General features: G+C 40.9%; 1 protein-coding gene across 13 annotated transcripts in view; it reads right to left on the bottom strand.

The window, feature by feature from the left end:
- Positions 1-17325, bottom strand: part of SEPTIN11 (septin 11) — an 89778-nt gene that overhangs the window by 24940 nt on the left and 47513 nt on the right. For all 13 annotated transcript variants that reach the window (XR_004263704.1, XR_004263705.1, XM_032261080.1 and 10 more), the window contains exons 3-5: positions 10196-10391; positions 3963-4149; positions 193-354 (exon numbers count right to left, since the gene is read on the bottom strand). Coding sequence is in view for 11 of the 13 variants with exons in the window: in XM_032261080.1 (XP_032116971.1) it covers positions 193-354; positions 3963-4149; positions 10196-10391 (545 nt within the window). In the remaining 2 variants the exon portion in view is untranslated. The remainder of the gene's footprint in view (positions 1-192; positions 355-3962; positions 4150-10195; positions 10392-17325) is intronic.

Here is a 17325-nt window from a genome sequence, read left to right as displayed (position 1 = left end):
CTAATGCTCCCATTTGACAGATGGAGAAACTGAAGAGCAGACTGGTTAAACGACTTGAAGTGGTGGCAAAGCTGGACTAGACCTGAAGTCATCAGGTTCCTAGTCAGCCCAGTGCTCCAGCCACTCTACAGAGCTGCTAGTAAGACAGGCGTTCATAAAAGTCACTTGTTCCCATTTGACTTGAGGACTTACACTCATTGTTGCGTTAATCTCTGCCACTGTTTCCTCATCAGTGGGGAACTGATATATCTGGACCCCATTGCTGACTAGTTCACTCATGATCTTGCTCTTGAATTTGTGCAGCTCATTCTTGGCAATGGTGTCAGCTTTCGCAATTATTGGGATGATGTTCACCTGCAAAACAGACATGTCCATTTTTACACTATTCCAACGTAAGAAAAACAGACAAGTGAATAAAACAGCAAACAAATAAAATGTGCATAACCTCACCATACAAAACAAACATGTTTCATGCCTGTATCAAAACATCTCATGTACCCCATAAATATACAAACCTACTATGAACCTCCAATTTTTTTTAAAGTAGAGATGATAATGGGAATCAGACTTTCCACCTAGGTGAAAAATTAAGACCTGAGATAAACTTTTAGTTCCATATTCAAACACTTTTACTTCCTCCCATCCTGCGCTGAAAGTATGCTTGTAATTTCCTCTCCTGTGCTGCCTCATTTTTCTTTACAGAATAAAGGAAGTGTTACTATTCTACGACAAATAATGATAACAAAGGAGCCTATTCTTTGAATGACGAAACACTCCTTTCAGACCCTCCCATCTACTTTAGGCTCTTGATTTTTGCACACCCTAACAGTGTAATAACCGAGTTTTTGTTAGAGCAGTGGAGTATTCAGTTCTATGCAGTGCAACATCCTTTCTTTCTTCTGATGACCTGAAAATTGCTAGGAGAGGAGAACCTAAGTTGTAACCAAAACAAAAGGGTTTCACCCACTGTAAAATTTTTGAAAATCACACCAACTAATTCTTTTGAAAATCAGCTTCTATCAAATTACTCCTTCCTGCCAGAATAAAACCGAGCGCCAAAGGCAAGGCTCACTTTCACAGCATCGGTTTCAAAGAACAGGGGAGAACTCCGAATTTCACATTTGTGGCAGAAAGCCCAGAAAGGATACCCTAGAGCGCAAGTTTGGAATGTCCAATGCGGACGTTCTTTTCCCGGCTGCCCCCAGCCCTGTGCACAGAACACATCTCTTAAATTCACATTTTAAGATTAACTTCCCCCTACTCCCTGTAGAAAAAGAGGTTTCAATAAGACATTACTGACATCCGATATATAGAACAATGCTCTTTATCCGGCGCAGGTGAGAGAGAACAGACTTGGCAAGGAAGCTGTCCTAGCCAGTGAACAGAGTCTTTAGGGACGTGGTCGGGTCACATCTGCATGCCCTTGCATCTCCTTTTATCCAAAGGCCAAATTACAAATTCTGATAAACCAGAATGAGATGACATGCTGACAGAAAGACCTATTCTTCAACCTATTCCTCAACCTGCTCCTAAGCTCACCATGCTTGGACTTCCTCCAGCAAGCTGCAGACTAAGAAAAACATCATTGATGGTGGGGGCAATGTTTGGATCAGGACTGGAGGAATAAGAAACTTTCTATTGATCTTATTGGCTATCTTCTATACACATTTAGTATATAATGAATGTCAACACAGACAAAATGGCAGAGATTCACTCTTTCTCGGCCAAACTAATCAGAGGAGATAGAGAAATCGAGCAATTTAGTTTTAAAACCTCTTTTTCCTCATTGGCAGGAGCTTGAAAGTCTTTTCTGAAATGACCATATATTTGCTTAACCCTTCCCTTTACTTGTATAAATAAAATTTTGATATTATCATTTTCAGACGATAGCTAGCTCTCCAACTCACCAACAATATCACTCCTTTGATAGTTTTAACTTGCTTTATGGTTGGTTGTTTGCTTTCATTAGTTGTGCCTGTTTTGCCTTTTTCTTTTCCTTTTTCAATGAACCCTACTAAACATAATCATAGTGTTGGATATTATCCAGCTGTGTCTGCATACTCAGCCCTCAGTTAGGAATCCTCCTCACTCTACTTCCTTCAGAATGTCTATGAAGAATGAGGCACTCTCAAGAACGGAGGTGGGGTGGGGGGCGGCCCTGCTTCCAAAGACATGACAGACCCAGAAGTGGCCCTCACTGCCCATGATCTTGAGGGAATGTGTTGTCTTTCTGGGAACACAGTGGGGCATAGTTTTAAGGGCAAGAATTTCCCAGCGCCATGCCCCCCTCCCTTCTCTCTCCATCCAGGAGATTTAGCAGTTTATGTTTAAATTTCTTGGGCGTGGGAATAAATTAAGAGTCAATCACTCCAGCGGAAGTTCTAAGGAATTCCTTTCGTTGGCCTGGGGTCTCAGAGGAGGTGGGGGTTCTTCCCAAGTTGAAAGTCCCCTTCTTCCACACCCCTTCAGACTCCATGTTTGGGTTCCCTTCCACGAACACTCCCTACACTCCCTTCACGGACGCTGTCTCTCTCCTGGATTTCCCCTCTGGGGTCTCTTTCCACACTCTCATGGAAGCCTGTCTTCTCCTAAACTCCATCTCTCTCTATTCCCTAACACTCTTGTGGAAGCTGCTTTCCTCTCCTGGATTCCATCTTTCTGGATTCTCTTACTCAATGTGAGAGTTAGCTGTTTCTTTCTCTCTCCTTCTCCTGTTTCTCTCTCTCTTTAAATAAATCACTTCCTACAAACACTTTTGAGTCTGGCATTTACTGCGCACTGCACCGTGGTCCCCTCTCTCATTCTTGAGAGGGCAGGAGACCAAGAACCTGGAGAAACATCCTCTCAGGGGAGCTGAGGGCACCCTGAACCCCAATATTACACTCTCTCCACTATCATGGCTAACAGCACAGCTCCCAGGGGTTGAATTGCAGAGGAATCAAATGGGATGAAGGAGGGTTTCTATTTATTTTCCGAAGAGTACTCTAGCTGCAAGGATCCTTCCAGGCCATTAGGTTTTTCTGTAAACCACTGTGTCTGTGCATGCTGTAAGCTGAAGGAGTCTGGCTTGGCTTCAGCCTCTCCAGCCGTTTAAAGGCCAGTTCAGACAGAGGCCTTGGGGACAGGGTGATCTTCTGAGCACTCTCTCAATGTTTTGTCCCTCTGGAGAGAAAGCATCTTTATCAGTGTTGCTGTTTAGACAAAATCATAGTAACAACAGCCAGAAGAGCCCTCTAAAGAGCTTTATCATCTGATAAGACTTTTTTGTGGATGCAAAAGGGGTTTTGAATCTAGCAGTAAATACTATCCATGGCTTGGTTTTGTCCTTGTTCTTACTGCCATTTGTTAGATCCTTGTTTCAGAATGTATTGTCTTCTATTATTTTAAAATGGAAAGTCTAATTAATTATATAGTAAGGTGCCAAATTTTATCAAACTTACCAGTCTCTTAGCCTTCACGTGTTGTGAAAAAGAGAAGGTATAAACGTGGCAAGCTCAGGGATCACACTGAAATGAAGACTTTGCTTTACTTGAACACGTGTGTGCAGTTCAGTTTTAAAATCTAAGAAGATGGACCATTATCATCACAGAGACAAAAATTTAACCTTTTATTCCATTCTAAACTTTGAATTAAAACCAAACCTCTAAAAACCTTTTAGAGAAAGATTTTTTTTTTTAAAGAAAATAAACAAATTTGGAAATTATATTTCCACCTCCCATTTAAGAATTAAAAATACCTCCTGGAAAGTGACTTAATGTTTTTTTTTTTGTTTGCTAGTTTTGTTTTATTTTATTTTTGTCTAACAGGCAAGAGGTTTTGAAGCATTTTTCTCATGCTGTCAAACACTATGTTTCTGTAATCCAGGAAAAAAAAACCACACTGAAAACAGAGAATAAATTGGGGCATTAGGATAAAGAAGATCTGAAAGGAGAGCAGATAATAACCAGAGTGGCAGCAAGTACCTTACTGTCCAGCTTTTTCATGGTGACCAGATCCAGGGACTTTAGTGAATGTCCAGTAGGGGCAATAAAGTAGAGGCAGGCATGGATCCTTGTGTCATGGTAGTTGAAGAGAGATCGTTTAATCTTCAGTTCCTCTTGCAGGTAGGCCTCGAATTGGGCGTCAATATATTCTACTATCGGCTTATAGCTAGAACACAGAAATAGCATGTTTCCAGTCTCAAACCTCTTTCACAGTTTGGTGTAGACAATCCTCCATTCAATGTCACAATGGCTTCCTCTTTCCTAAAGGCTAAAGCCCAAGCCCTTACCTTGGTGTCCAAGGCCTTCCATCACCTGATCCCTGAATAGCGCTCCAGGCTCACCCTCCCGTCCCAGCCACATACAACCATTTGTCGCAGCCCCAACGTGTCAAGCCCTTATTTCCTCTGTGTCTTTGCTCACACTGGCCCCTCTGCCGGGATCTGTCTTCTTCCTACTCTTCTCCTGGCTAACAATCATCCTCTAAAACAGAGCTTGTTGTAGTGGAGCATGCTGCCACTCCCCCAGGGGGCATCCATGGAAGATACTGCTAAGAGATTGTGGCATTCTTTCCTGCTGGGCCAAAACTGGCCCTCAAAAATCCATCTGAAAAAAGTGACTGTGACAGCCTCTCCCTACTGATTGGCATTGGTGCACAAAATGAAACTGGTGTGTGGTTCAGGATATGACACTACCACCTACTGGGAGCTATTCCCTGGTCTTCTGCCCTATTTCTCCAGACAGGAGCTCTCTGTGCTCCCATATCCCTGTGCATGATTCATAACTTCATCTAGGAACTGATGTGCCTAGACTATTATATCTTTAAGATTCCTTTCAACTCAAAATCTTCATCATTTAAAGGTAAACGTTGTAACCCTCTCTTCTCACCAAATCATTCAAATCTGTTTTGGATAATGATGTGTGATTCTATTAACTGACCATAAATACAATGACTAATAGCATATTGGGAATACACATTCCATAAACAACATGTCCAGAAAGTAAGTAGTATGTCATTGTGGGAAACCCACTAATTCTTTCTGGTCTCCAAAGTGACTACTCAGAAGTTTGTTTTAGCAACAAAGAGACTGTTCTATTAGGAATACAAAGAGTTAATTCTCCCAAACTTACTGCCTTTCTGAAGATTTAAGTTTTAAGAAAAAGAAAAACCTTTCAACACCCAAATCTTGTACCCATAAGTTAAACTGAAACCCCTGAAAGGGAACCACAAATCTTTTGTAATAAAAATGACAGCAGACATCCTAAGAAAAACAAACATCCCCAAAATAAACAATAACAACAAACTTATGAGCAAACTTGAAAGCAGTCATAAAAAGCTTTCTGATATTTTTCCTTGGTGATTTTATCACAATCTACTGGTTCAATTTGAGTAGACAAAATCTCTAGAGGTTTTTTCTAAAAAAAAAGATAGAATGTACCTCAGCAATAATGAAGTTCCAAATCATAATAGGCAAAATTCCAATAAAAAGAATGAATGAGCAATAAGATTCTTCTATATTTTCTGATCTTGAAATATAGGCATGTATTACATAATATTTAATGAGATAGTTATAGAGGATGGTGGTTAGAAACATGGATTCAATCCAAACTGCCTAAAACCATAACACAGCTGCACAACTTACTAGCTGCTCAAGGTTTAATTAAGCAAGTCAGTAAACCTCTCTGTGTCTCAATTTCCTCACAGGTAAATCAGGGACAAAAATAGTAGTTCTATTAGAGAGCTACTGTGACAAATAGATGAGCCAATACATGTAATATATGTAAAGGGCTGGCATGTAAAAGTAAAATATAACTATTTCATAATAATATAATAAAATAGAATACTATGGTACAGAAGTATACTATACCATAGAAGCAAGCCTGACTTTTTAGAAAACTTTTTAAAAAAAACTAAAAAAGAAAAAAAAAGGAACTTTACATTCACCCACTTCTCTTCTGGTATCTGTTCTGCTAATGGGCTCATGCCCAGTAGGGAAGTGGAGCAGGCCACTCCAATGAGATCCACCCATCCCCTTTGCCCTTTCAGTCTGGGGCTGATCCTTCAGTCTCCTGACACTGAGGCAGGTATTTGGGGATTAGGGCTCTTCCATAGCACCCTCTTAACCCCAAGGGTAAGAGAAGCAGCTCACAGCAATTGCTCCCCTGCCTCCCCGGTATCTGATTTTTAGCTCTTAGCACCTCCTTCTCTCAGTGGTAGTCCAAATCTGGTTCTGCTTTCTATTAATTTCCCTTCTTGCCTCTGGTTTTGATTCTGATCTTCCAAAGATAATGAGAGGCATGACATCGCTCATTTTGCAGTGAGGAATGGTTTCCACACTGGATTCAAGACATCCTTTGTTCTCTAATATCTTAGGCCTCCTTCTGCCTGTTCCTGCTAGAGAGTCCTGGCCAATCATTCAATCTCCCTTCCTTTCAATCTGTGTTCCCTCTCGAAAAATCACACTCGTTCCTGTGTTCCACTCATCATCTATCTGATGACAAGTCATAAATCTCTACCTCAAACCCAGATCTTTCCTTTGAGCTTCAGAACCATGCACCCAAATGCTTATCCTATATTTTCAATCACTCTTCCAACTAAATGTCAAAAACGGATCTATTCATCCTGCCCTCAAACCCACACTTTCCCCGTATTCCTCAGCATGGTGAATGCGCCACCACCCACACCACTGGCCAAGTCAGAAACCTGGGATTCAACCTGGAGCCTCCTACTCTCACCTCACACACATAATCAATACAAAATCCCATCTACTTTACCTTCCATACCATTATTAATCACTAAAAGGAAAATACATTCCTGGAGAATAATTTACCAAAATGACTATTTCCTATGTCAAATATTTAATTATGCTGATGAAATAGTTTATTCTTGCTGAGACTCAAGCCAGCCAAGTGGTTTTATAGTCCTCATGATCATCATGCTATAGATGAGATGAACTGTCTGCCTCTTCCTCCAAAACCTTTCCACTTCTGCATCTAAAGTCAGAAAGATAGGAAGCTTAATCCCATCTTTGCCTTTTGCTAGCTCCATTTCTACTGACACTTATTTATATTCTTTTTGGTCAATTCAAACTTCCCCGGATTGTAGCCATATCAATCAGAGGAAAGACAGGAGGATAGATCCAATCTAGTCCTTATGTTCTCACATAAATTTCTTAAGGCATGGAGATATTCCTTGTTACATAGCACTCATTTTTCTTCATATACCTCCAGCCATAAAACAAACACACACTAAAATGACAGAGACTAACCCTAAAACTGATGGAAAAACATACTTTAGACAACATTTTTCATCCATCCAACCTACCCACTGATCATTCTTGCAAAATGGCCAACACCATCATTCAGGGACTGACTCTTCACTTTATATATGACCAAACATTTATCATGTTTTTTTCTTATCTTGCTGTCTGTTAGCCAATTTTCCTTATCCCTTGACTATCTCCACCATACAGTTGATTAAACTTAAAATTTAAAGGCCAAACAGTCCATCTCACTACTGTTTTGTAACTCTGATAAAGATCTGGTGAGGTTAAGATTCTGTCTCAGGGGATTTCAACCATCTCTGCCTTCGAGGGCTGACTATCATTACAGCTAGTGATATGCCATGGTCAGCCCACCTCCCATCACCCCAGTGTGGGTCAGACTACTCTATTTCCAGTTGAACAACAAAACTTGGTTTCCCTTCTTCTCCAGACCACTTTCTTTCTCCACTGAAAAGTACAAACAGCCAAAACAAGGAAGCCCTTTAATAACAAAGAGTGAAATGTGCTTTTAAACATAACAGGAAACCTTACTAGATCTCTCTTCCTGCCTCCTTCTAGCTAGCCTGGTCTGAGGCAGATAATAATGCGGGAATGCTGACATGTCCAAAGCCTACGTAAACAAACTGGGACATTCTTGAAGTCTTGCCTCTATGGCAGAAAAGCTTGCCTAATCCGCAACATAGGTAAAAATCAACATGGGCATAGAGAAATAGCACACCCCTTCCCATATGGTTACACACTGATGCAGAAATGAATATCCCACTTCCAATTTCTTGAGGGAAGCAGAACCTGTTCAAATAACGATTTATGAACAAGTCATCTGGCTTCACAGTGAACAGTGTCAACAATACCTTCTGAGGTACAGGGTAACAGAGTTTTAAGTGCCATTTAAAGAGGTTATGCAATAGCTTTCAAGAAATTTCAGAGGAAAAAAAAATATTTGGTATCTAGGTTAGGTTAATATCACACTTCCTCTCTTCTAAATCTCCTTGGAAACTATTATTTGACCCAAATGAGTCAGATCATTTCTTAAGGAGGGCTCCAGCTGCAAATATGAGGATATGCACTGTCCTGGCTGTTTGCTGCCGAGTGCTGATTGGGGAGTGAAAACCCACCAGCAGCCTGAGGGAAAGTCCCAGCTCAGGGGAGAGGCAAAAATTGAGTGCCAGCACTGAGGCAACCACAGCGAGCTGGAAGAGCACAGGGAATCTCAGCAAGAGGCTACATGGAGGATGGTTCTCACTCCTGCGGGGTGGGATCCTGAAAAAGCACAGTTGCCTTCTTCCAAACAAGGAATGCGCAAGTTAGATTTTTACTAACCCCAGGGAGAAAATCCATACCTGTCTGAGAGGTGAACAGGCCTTGCTCTGAGTATTCTGTGACTATGCAACGATTGGAACCCCCTGGCTCTCTTCCCAGCTCCCACAATGCACCTGTGTCCCTTTCCTTATGACCAGGGCTTTCTCTTCCTTTACTGTCCTTGGCATAACAAACAGCCTTCAGGCAGGGGCCTCTCCATCATTCCTTGTAATTGCGGACATACATTAAGAGCAACTGCGCAGCTGTAGTGTCAGAGCCGAACTTGTCCCCTGCCCCAACACAATGTACAGATAGTCTATTTTGGCCAGATGCAAAGTAAAATCTTTCTCACTCTATCTAACAATTGTTCCTGTTATCACAGGACAATGTCTGCTGAAGAGCATTTGAAGTGCTCTATAGATAAAATAAAGAGCTTGGTGCTCAGCTAACGAATGAATTAAACATTATCATTACTGTGGTGCTCATATTTATATCAGGAATAGTTAAAATGTATCTAGGCAATAGACATTTCTGGAAGCCCCATTCTACAATCACCTTTGGGCCTGGGACAGTTTTAACTTTCTCAAACTTTTTTTGAGAATGAATGTACTATTTAAAATAGTCATAAGACATCTGAGGTTAAGACTAATAAACAGAATTGGTGCTCAAGAAGGAATGTGAACAAAATCTTGACACTAAGACTAACATGGGTTATACGCCAGGAAATTTTAAGAATTTGAAACTTCCCTCAGATAAGAGCAAAGAGCAACTCATGGTAAAGACCCAAACTTACTTGGCTTTATAAATGGGGTACATTATAAAAACTCAGATACTATTTTATCATTATATAGCAAGCAAAGGTGAAGGCATTTGGTTACCTGGGGCAGATTTGGTGGAACTTCTAGAGACCTCCCCTCCAATGTCCTGGCTCCCCAAGCAGTATGAAGTGGTTGATGGCTGGGGTTTCTGCTAAAACTGTTCTGTGGGGTGGCTGGGTGTTTCTCTAGATTGCTTTTCCTGGTAGGAAAGCCCCAAACTTGGTTTCATGGCCTTTCTGGAAAAATGCTGTAAGCTAATTTAGTCCCTCTAATAAATCCCTTTTCTGCTCCTACTAGCTGGGATCAATTTTGTTACCTGATTCTGACCTCAAGGAAGAACATTCTCAGAAAAATTCTCAGAGGACAATAATGTCACATCTTTTAGGCAATAGAGGACCAACCCCCACAACTAAAGAACCCCCAAAACATTTGGCCTTTAAATTTACCTGGAATGGCCAGGCGCGGTGGCTCACGCCTGTAATCCCAGCACTTTGGGAGGCCGAGGCGGGTGGATCACAAGGTAAAGAGATCGAGACCACCCTGGTCAACATGGTGAAACCCCGTCTCTACTAAAAATACAAAAAATTAGCTGGGCATGGTGGCACGTGCCTGTAATCCCAGCTACTCAGGAGGCTGAGGCAGGAGAATTGCCTGAACCCAGGAGGCGGAGGTTGCGGTGAGCCGAGATCGTGCCATTGCATTCCAGCCTGGGTAACAAGCGAAACTCCGACTCAAAAAAAAAAAAAAAATTTACCTGGAATGGATCCTGCTATCTCCTCATCCATTTATGTCCCCACAAAATCCCAAGATGTACCTGTCATCTTTATTTATCTGGTCTCCAAATCCCACGGTGTCAACGATGGTTAACTTCAGCCGTACATTGCTTTCCTGAAGCTCATAACTTCTGGCTTTTAACCGGACACCTGGTTCATTGTGAGTAGCTGGGTCACTTTCAAATTTGGTGTTGAACAAAGTGTCCATTAATGTGGATTTGCCAATGCCTGTTTCACCTACACAACCACAAAAGAAAAGTCAGAGAATGTGTCAATGTCTCTCAAACATCACTTCAATTCCTCAGTATGTTTTTCATTAGTCATGATTATAAAGTTAAAAAATATATATCACCAGAAATGCTACTGTGAAGAGATAATTAGTTCTTTCTATGTGTCATCTTTGGAATATTTTCCTAAAAATGCCTCAGTGAATTTCAGGAACTATTTAGCAGAGAGGATCTCAAGTTTACAGATCAAGAGATTCTTCTTTACCTCTGGATAAAAAAACAGTACTTGTAGGCCGGGCACGGTGGCTCACGCCTGTAATCCCAGCACTTTGGGAGGCAAAGGCAGGTGGATCATGATGTCAGGAGATCAAGACCATCCTGGCAAACATGGTGAAACCCTATCTCTAATAAAAATACAAAAATTAGCCAGGTGTGGTGGCATGTGCCTATAGTCCCAGCTACTCAGGGGGCTGAAGCAGGAGAATTGCTTGAACCCAGGAGGCGGAGGTTGTAGTGAACCAATATTGCACCACTGCACTCCAGCCTGGGTGACAAAGTGAGGCTCCAGCTCCTAAAAAAAAAAAAAAAAAAAAAAAAAAAAAAAAAAAAAAAAAAAAATAGTATTATAAGTTTGCCTGTGCTCAATTTTCATATTACAAGAACATGAACTTTACCTCTTTCTCTCCTAAATGTTACAAGTATAAAACCATATTACTTAAGGGACAAAAGATTATACCGTTGAATTTCTGTTGCTTGAAACAAGTGATTCCATTTACCCTGAATTACCTAAAAGATCAGTTAATTCAACATCAATATGATACCATGTCATAGAAAAGAATTACATTATTCAAAATAACACTCTTGACGACAATAATAACTAACGTCACTGAGTGCTCACTTTGCGCCAGGCCCTGTGGCAAGAGCTTCTAGTGCATTAACTCCTTTATTTATTTATTAATTTATTTTTGAGACAGAGTCTCACTCTGTCACCCAGGCTAGAGTCCAGTGGTGAGATCTCGGCTCACTGCAACCTCCGCCTCCCAGGTTCAAGCAATTCTCCTGCCTCGGCCTCCCTAGAAGCTGGGATTACAGGCACCTGCCACCACGCCTGGCTAATTTTTGTATTTTTAGTAGAAATGGGGTTTTGCCATGTTAGCCAAGCTGGTCTCGAACTCCTGACCTCAAACGATCCACCTGCCTCGGTCCCCGAAAGTGCTGGGATTACAGGCATTAGCCACCTTGCCCAGCCACATTACCTCATTTAAACCCTACTACTACTGGCATGACATAGGCACTACTGTTTCCTCCATGTTCAAGATGGGACACTAGGCTTAGATAAGATTTATGAGGAACTTGCTTAAAGTCATTGCTAAGTGGTGAAACCAGGGTTCTAACCGAAGTCGATATGGTTCCAACACCTGCACTCAGCCAACACAACAGCCTGACTTTACTGTTACAGAGAAAACTGACAGCCCAACATTTTCCAGTTGTGGTTATGTTAATCTCTCTATGCTGGTTTTTATTTTTCTTTATCCATCTGGAGTCAAGATGCCAAACATGTTAGTTTTTCCAGCTTCAGGGTGATAGTTTTTCCAGCTTCAGAGTGAAGTCTGTGACAATGAAAGTAAATGGTAAATGACCTGAAACAATAGCCTTATTTACACTGATAATTATTATTTACACTGATAATTCAAGTCAGTAAGTGTTTACTGAGGCCTCATATGTGCAAAGCAGAGTGGCAGGTATCTGGAACCACTATACCAATCACCTGGTGACACATAAATGTGGAGCTATGAAGAACTGCAGCCCAACCCTCCAAATAACACCAGGCAAAATTCTATCTTAATTCTATTCTTATATTGAGTCAAAGACAGCTGGCAATGAGAAAAAATCCAGCCTTATGTCTGTGGTGGTGGTGATTGAGCATGTGATGATGGAGAAAAGGAAGTCGAAATCCAGAAACATTAGCCCTAGGGATGCCTTTTTTCTTTTTTAATTTGGAAAATTTCTCAATTAGATTTCTAGCTCAATTTAAACTTGCCAATATAGAACAGCCCTTTCAACAACTCCTAAACCCAATGTGTCCCTGGGAGCATCCCCTCCTCTAAGGATTTCCGTGATGACTTTCAGGATGATGGTGTTCTGTGGAGAAAAGAAAAGCTCTGGGCAACCCTCTCACTATAATGACAAAATCTACTTACTAGTTACAAATTCCGTATTGTGTACTCATTGCTTTCCAACACAATGCAAAAGTGAAGGAGGATGAAGTTTTTCTGGATTTGAGCATCCTCTGATTAGAAAATCCTTATATGGCTTGCCTCTAACTATGATGATTCACTTACAGGATAAAAGCTGGTCAAGTACAGTCACCTTACTCTTTAACCTTTCCTGTTATTCCCTGAACATCTAAGATCACAGAATTTCCTCTTTAGTCAGCCTTCATTCAGCCAGTATTTTTTCAGTGCCTACTATGTACAAGTTCTGTGCCAAGTTCTGGGAATTCAGAGAACTACCCTGATGTGGTGTTCTCCCACATCTTAGAATCTGGTCTAGAACATGACCGAGTAATACCACTCAGGCTCTAACTTTTTATTATGGGAACAGCATTCTAAGTGTTGCCATAACCACTTTCTTCTTACAAGCAAGACCATCTTTACACCCATGACCCTGCTAGGTGACCACAGACAACTAGACCCTGGCTAGGTCCCTGACCTAAACGTAACCACAGAAGCCCAAGCATTTTGCTATGAGCTGGGGCTCCGCATTGGAGAGTGGCCTGTCTATCCAATCACAATTCTTCTCTTTGGGCATTTGAATGAGATACATGTAATCCCCACACAGGGTGATGGCATGACAAAGAAACGATGTGCAAAGAGAGGTAAGTAAGCAGAAGCTATGAGGCAGTAAAGGCTGTAAGTAAACAGAAGCCATGCTGCAGACAGAATGTAGGCTGAGAATACAGGAGACAGAGCAGATAGATTGGGTATAGTATTAGAAATCCATCATGAAATTAATGCTTCGGTGCTCACTGTGTGACAAGCAGAGGTGCAGTGATGAAGTAATGAATAAAAACAGACAACCGACACTGTTTGCACTTTTGTAACATCCTGAATGTCATTCCAGATCTCTATGGGGTCTGCCTGTGCAGCAGTTGAGACTGTTTCCTGTCTTCTTCTTTTTTTTTTTTGAGACAGAGTTTCGCTCTTGTTACCCAGGCTGGAGTGCAATGGCGCGATCTCGGCTCACCGCAACCTCCGCCTCCTGGGTTCAGGCAATTCTCCTGCCTCAGCCTCCTGAGTAGCTGGGATTACAGGCACGCGCCACCATGCCCAGCTAATTTTTTGTAGTTTTAGTAGGGACGGGGTTTCACCATGTTGACCAGCATGATCTCGATCTCTTGACCTCGTGATCCACCCGCCTCGGCCTCCTAAAGTGCTGGGATTACAGGCGTGAGCCACCTTGCCCGGCCCTCCTGTCTTCTTTACTTTGCGAATAGTCTTACAAAAACAACCGTCCATAAAGGTCATATAAAACCAGTCTCTGCTCCCTAACCTGAAAGAGTGTAACAAGTTCACACTCACCATTCATGGCTTAACAAATTAACTTTGCGCAAAACAAAGTTACTGTGTAGTGGATACAGAAATAAAACAGGGCTCTCACTGGTAGTCAATACTGAAGGTACTGAGTCATTTTAAGTACATGCTACAAGTGTAACATTCTCAAGCAGGGACAACTTCTTTTCAGGATTTACCTATTTTTAGAACAGAAAAGGCACAAAAGCAGATCTGCCTATAAAACTTTCTCCTTTATGGGAAAGGCTCTGTCAGTAGAAAGTGACCTACTTAACTTTCATCTCCTTCCCTAAGAATAGCAATAAAGACTTGAATTACATGGCAAGGATTCCAGGTTACCTGGACAGGACTGAAATTATCATCTCATTTTACTAGGTTAAAAATTACTTAAGCACCCATGTGAATCAGGAACACCATACTTTTTTTAAAGGCATGGTAATTTTAATTATCATTTACATTAAGGTAGAAATTACAAACAATTAGCATACCAGGCCCTACTTATAGCAGAAGGTTAATCAATGGGTTGAAAAAAACCACTGTTCTCTAAACTTCGGTGTGCTTTGCTTTCCATTTCTATGCTCTGTGCTTTTAAGAGCTGTAATTAGACACGGCAACTCCAGCAGCAGTGTGATTCACCAAAAGCAGTTCAGCAGGAAATGACAGCTTTTGGAATAAAAGGAACTCTAGAAGAACTAAGGAAGTTTTTCAATGCATTAGCTTTTTTTTTTTTTTTTTTTTTTTTCAACAGACAGGGTCTCACTGTGTTCTCATGTGTTCTCACTGTGTTCAGACTGACTCCTGGGCTCAAGCAATTCTCCCACCTTGGCCTCCTGAAGCACGGGAATTAGTTTTTGAGGCTCATCTCAAACCTTTGTAAGCACGATCTCATCTATGCTTTTGAGGACCCATAAGACAAAAATTTCTTTCTAACTGAATAACTAAAAGCCTACTAGGCATAGGTTCCAATTCAAACCAAACAACCATAACAGTATTTTCAGAAAAATCAGTGACCAACATTAAAGTATTTCAAAACTCCCTAGCAGGGTACCTGGCACAAAGGAGACATTTATTAAAAGTTAATTGAGGGCTGGGCATGGTGGCTCATGCCTGTAACACCAGCACTTTGAGAGGCTGAGGCAGAGAGATCACCTGAGGTCAGGAGTTTGAGACCAGCCTGGGCAACATGGTAAAACCCCATTTCTACTAAAAATACAAAAATTAGTCAGGCATGGTGGCAGGCACCTGTAGTCCCAGCTACTCAGAAGGCTGAGGCAGGAGAATCACTTGAACCTGGGAGGTGGAGGCTGCAGTGAGCGGGGAGATCGCAACAGTGCACTCAAGCCTGGGTGACAGAGTGAGACTCCATCTCAAAAAAAAAAAGTTAATTGACAAAAATGATCATGGTGATAATTTACACAGAGATCTGCTACTGTGGTAGATTTTTTCAGAGTCTGTTGTTTAGTCTATCATAAATTCATCTGCCTAAACACTCTTATTGTTAGAGTACTTAGAGACTCGATTGAGTGCTTTCTGGAGCTTCTGTTTTTCCTGCTCCTGCCAATGCTAGTGAACCTGAGGCCCACATCACAGGGGAAAGCAGTCCTACCTTTTCCATTCTGTTCTCAGGCTTATTTAACCCACGAGATCCAAGGTGAACAAGGTGGGGGCGGGGACAGAAGGACTATATTATTAATTAGAAGTTAACTGTAGACAGAACAAATTGTTGATCCGTCATTCTGCATCTTTTACTCTAATTGCCAAGACTGACTACTTGGGTAAGTAATTGTGCATGGGGATCTGCCTGCCTTCCCTAAATATTCTAGATTTTACTCTTGGATGGAATCAAAGAATCAGAAACCTACATATCTAAGATGTGTTGTTACTGTTCCTCATAGAATCACCTTTGATGAAACATACTCTGTCTTAAGATGGGCCAGTGTTTGACACCTGGCATTTCATTAAACAATTGCACTGACTTAGAGGATGCCCAGGAACCCAGGCCACTACATCTACCAAATCTCTTTTGTGAAAATCCGTGGAGAAATTTTTCCATGTAAAATTGTGTTTCATCTGGAGCAATAATTTTGTTTTTACTTTATAGATACTATAAATCTGTCATGTTAAACTTTTTACTTGTGTTTAGCATATAACACATGCTCACTTAATATCTGTTAAATGAATGAGTGAATTAATAAATTTTCTCCATGCTCTGACCACTAAACTGAGAGAAAAATGTAATACTGCATCAATTAATTGCTATAGGCAGGCCTGATGGCGGGCTTTGAGTTCTGACTCTATCCCTGGCTTCACCTTTATTTTCTGGGGTTAATTTCATCTTCATTCCTTTTACCCTGTAACCCATTTACATCCTTTCCTGGAAAAACAAGATGGGATAAAAATGTTTAAGATTTGATTGTAAAATTCCACAAAACTGTTGACACTATAGCCTTGGCTAAAATGGCCTTCAACTTACCTGTTTTCAATTCCTGTTCTCTCATCCCCTCAAAACAATTAAGGTTGAATTGTGGAAAAATTTTCTATTTCAAAATGTATTATTAATTTACTTTGACTCTACTATCAAACTGGCTCTTCTTCAGAAGCAGAGATGTTACAGTATCTTATTCACCTTTGTATGTTCACAAGGAATGGACAGACAGCTGGATCAATGTTGATGAGGTTTTTTCATAGAGTTCACATCATTTTGGAAAATGGATGAGAAAGACATACATATTTAAAATTATGGAAAAGGGCTAAATGCTAATTTAGATCTAATTTAGATTCTCTGGAGAAATACAGTATGGGTAAAATATGAAAGGCTTTATTTAAACTAAAATGTAGCTTGAGGGGTGATTTGGGTGTGTTGTGGCAAAACAGAGAATTGGGAAATGAACTCCTAGGTCTTCTTTTATCTCATTTAGCATCAGAATTCTCTTCCCAGTGAAATGAAAACTACCTTCCTCTATTACATTTCTTCCCAGGACCAAGAGAGATGGGTTCTAGCAGCAGACATTTAATTCAGAAACTGGACAAAGCTCGTCCCAGGACCATTTTCTGCCCCGGTTTATTTCCTGTGCGTTCTTTCAACCTACAGGCTCATGCCACAAAACAAAATTACAATTCTGAGATCTTTTTGGTAAAAATTTTCCTTACTGGGATCATAACTATTTTTCATCCTTACTTCCCTCCCATATTTTATCATAAGAACATAAATTCATGCTATAAATATCACACATGTGCATACTGTGCAAAAACTACAAATGGGCAGTAAGAGGAAAGGAGTAAGTAAGGAGGAAAAATTACCATGGATGCTCTTAAGTTAAATATAACACCGACTCCTCTATGTGGCTGTCCAAATATTTTGATCTACTTTTT

Source organism: Sapajus apella, unplaced genomic scaffold (assembly GCF_009761245.1).
Source record: "Sapajus apella isolate SASKATOON/1434 unplaced genomic scaffold, GSC_monkey_1.0 scaffold121, whole genome shotgun sequence".
Taxonomy (NCBI): domain Eukaryota; kingdom Metazoa; phylum Chordata; class Mammalia; order Primates; family Cebidae; genus Sapajus; species Sapajus apella.
The sequence above is the reverse complement of the archived record's forward strand: the minus strand, read 5'-3'. Positions and strand labels throughout refer to the sequence as shown.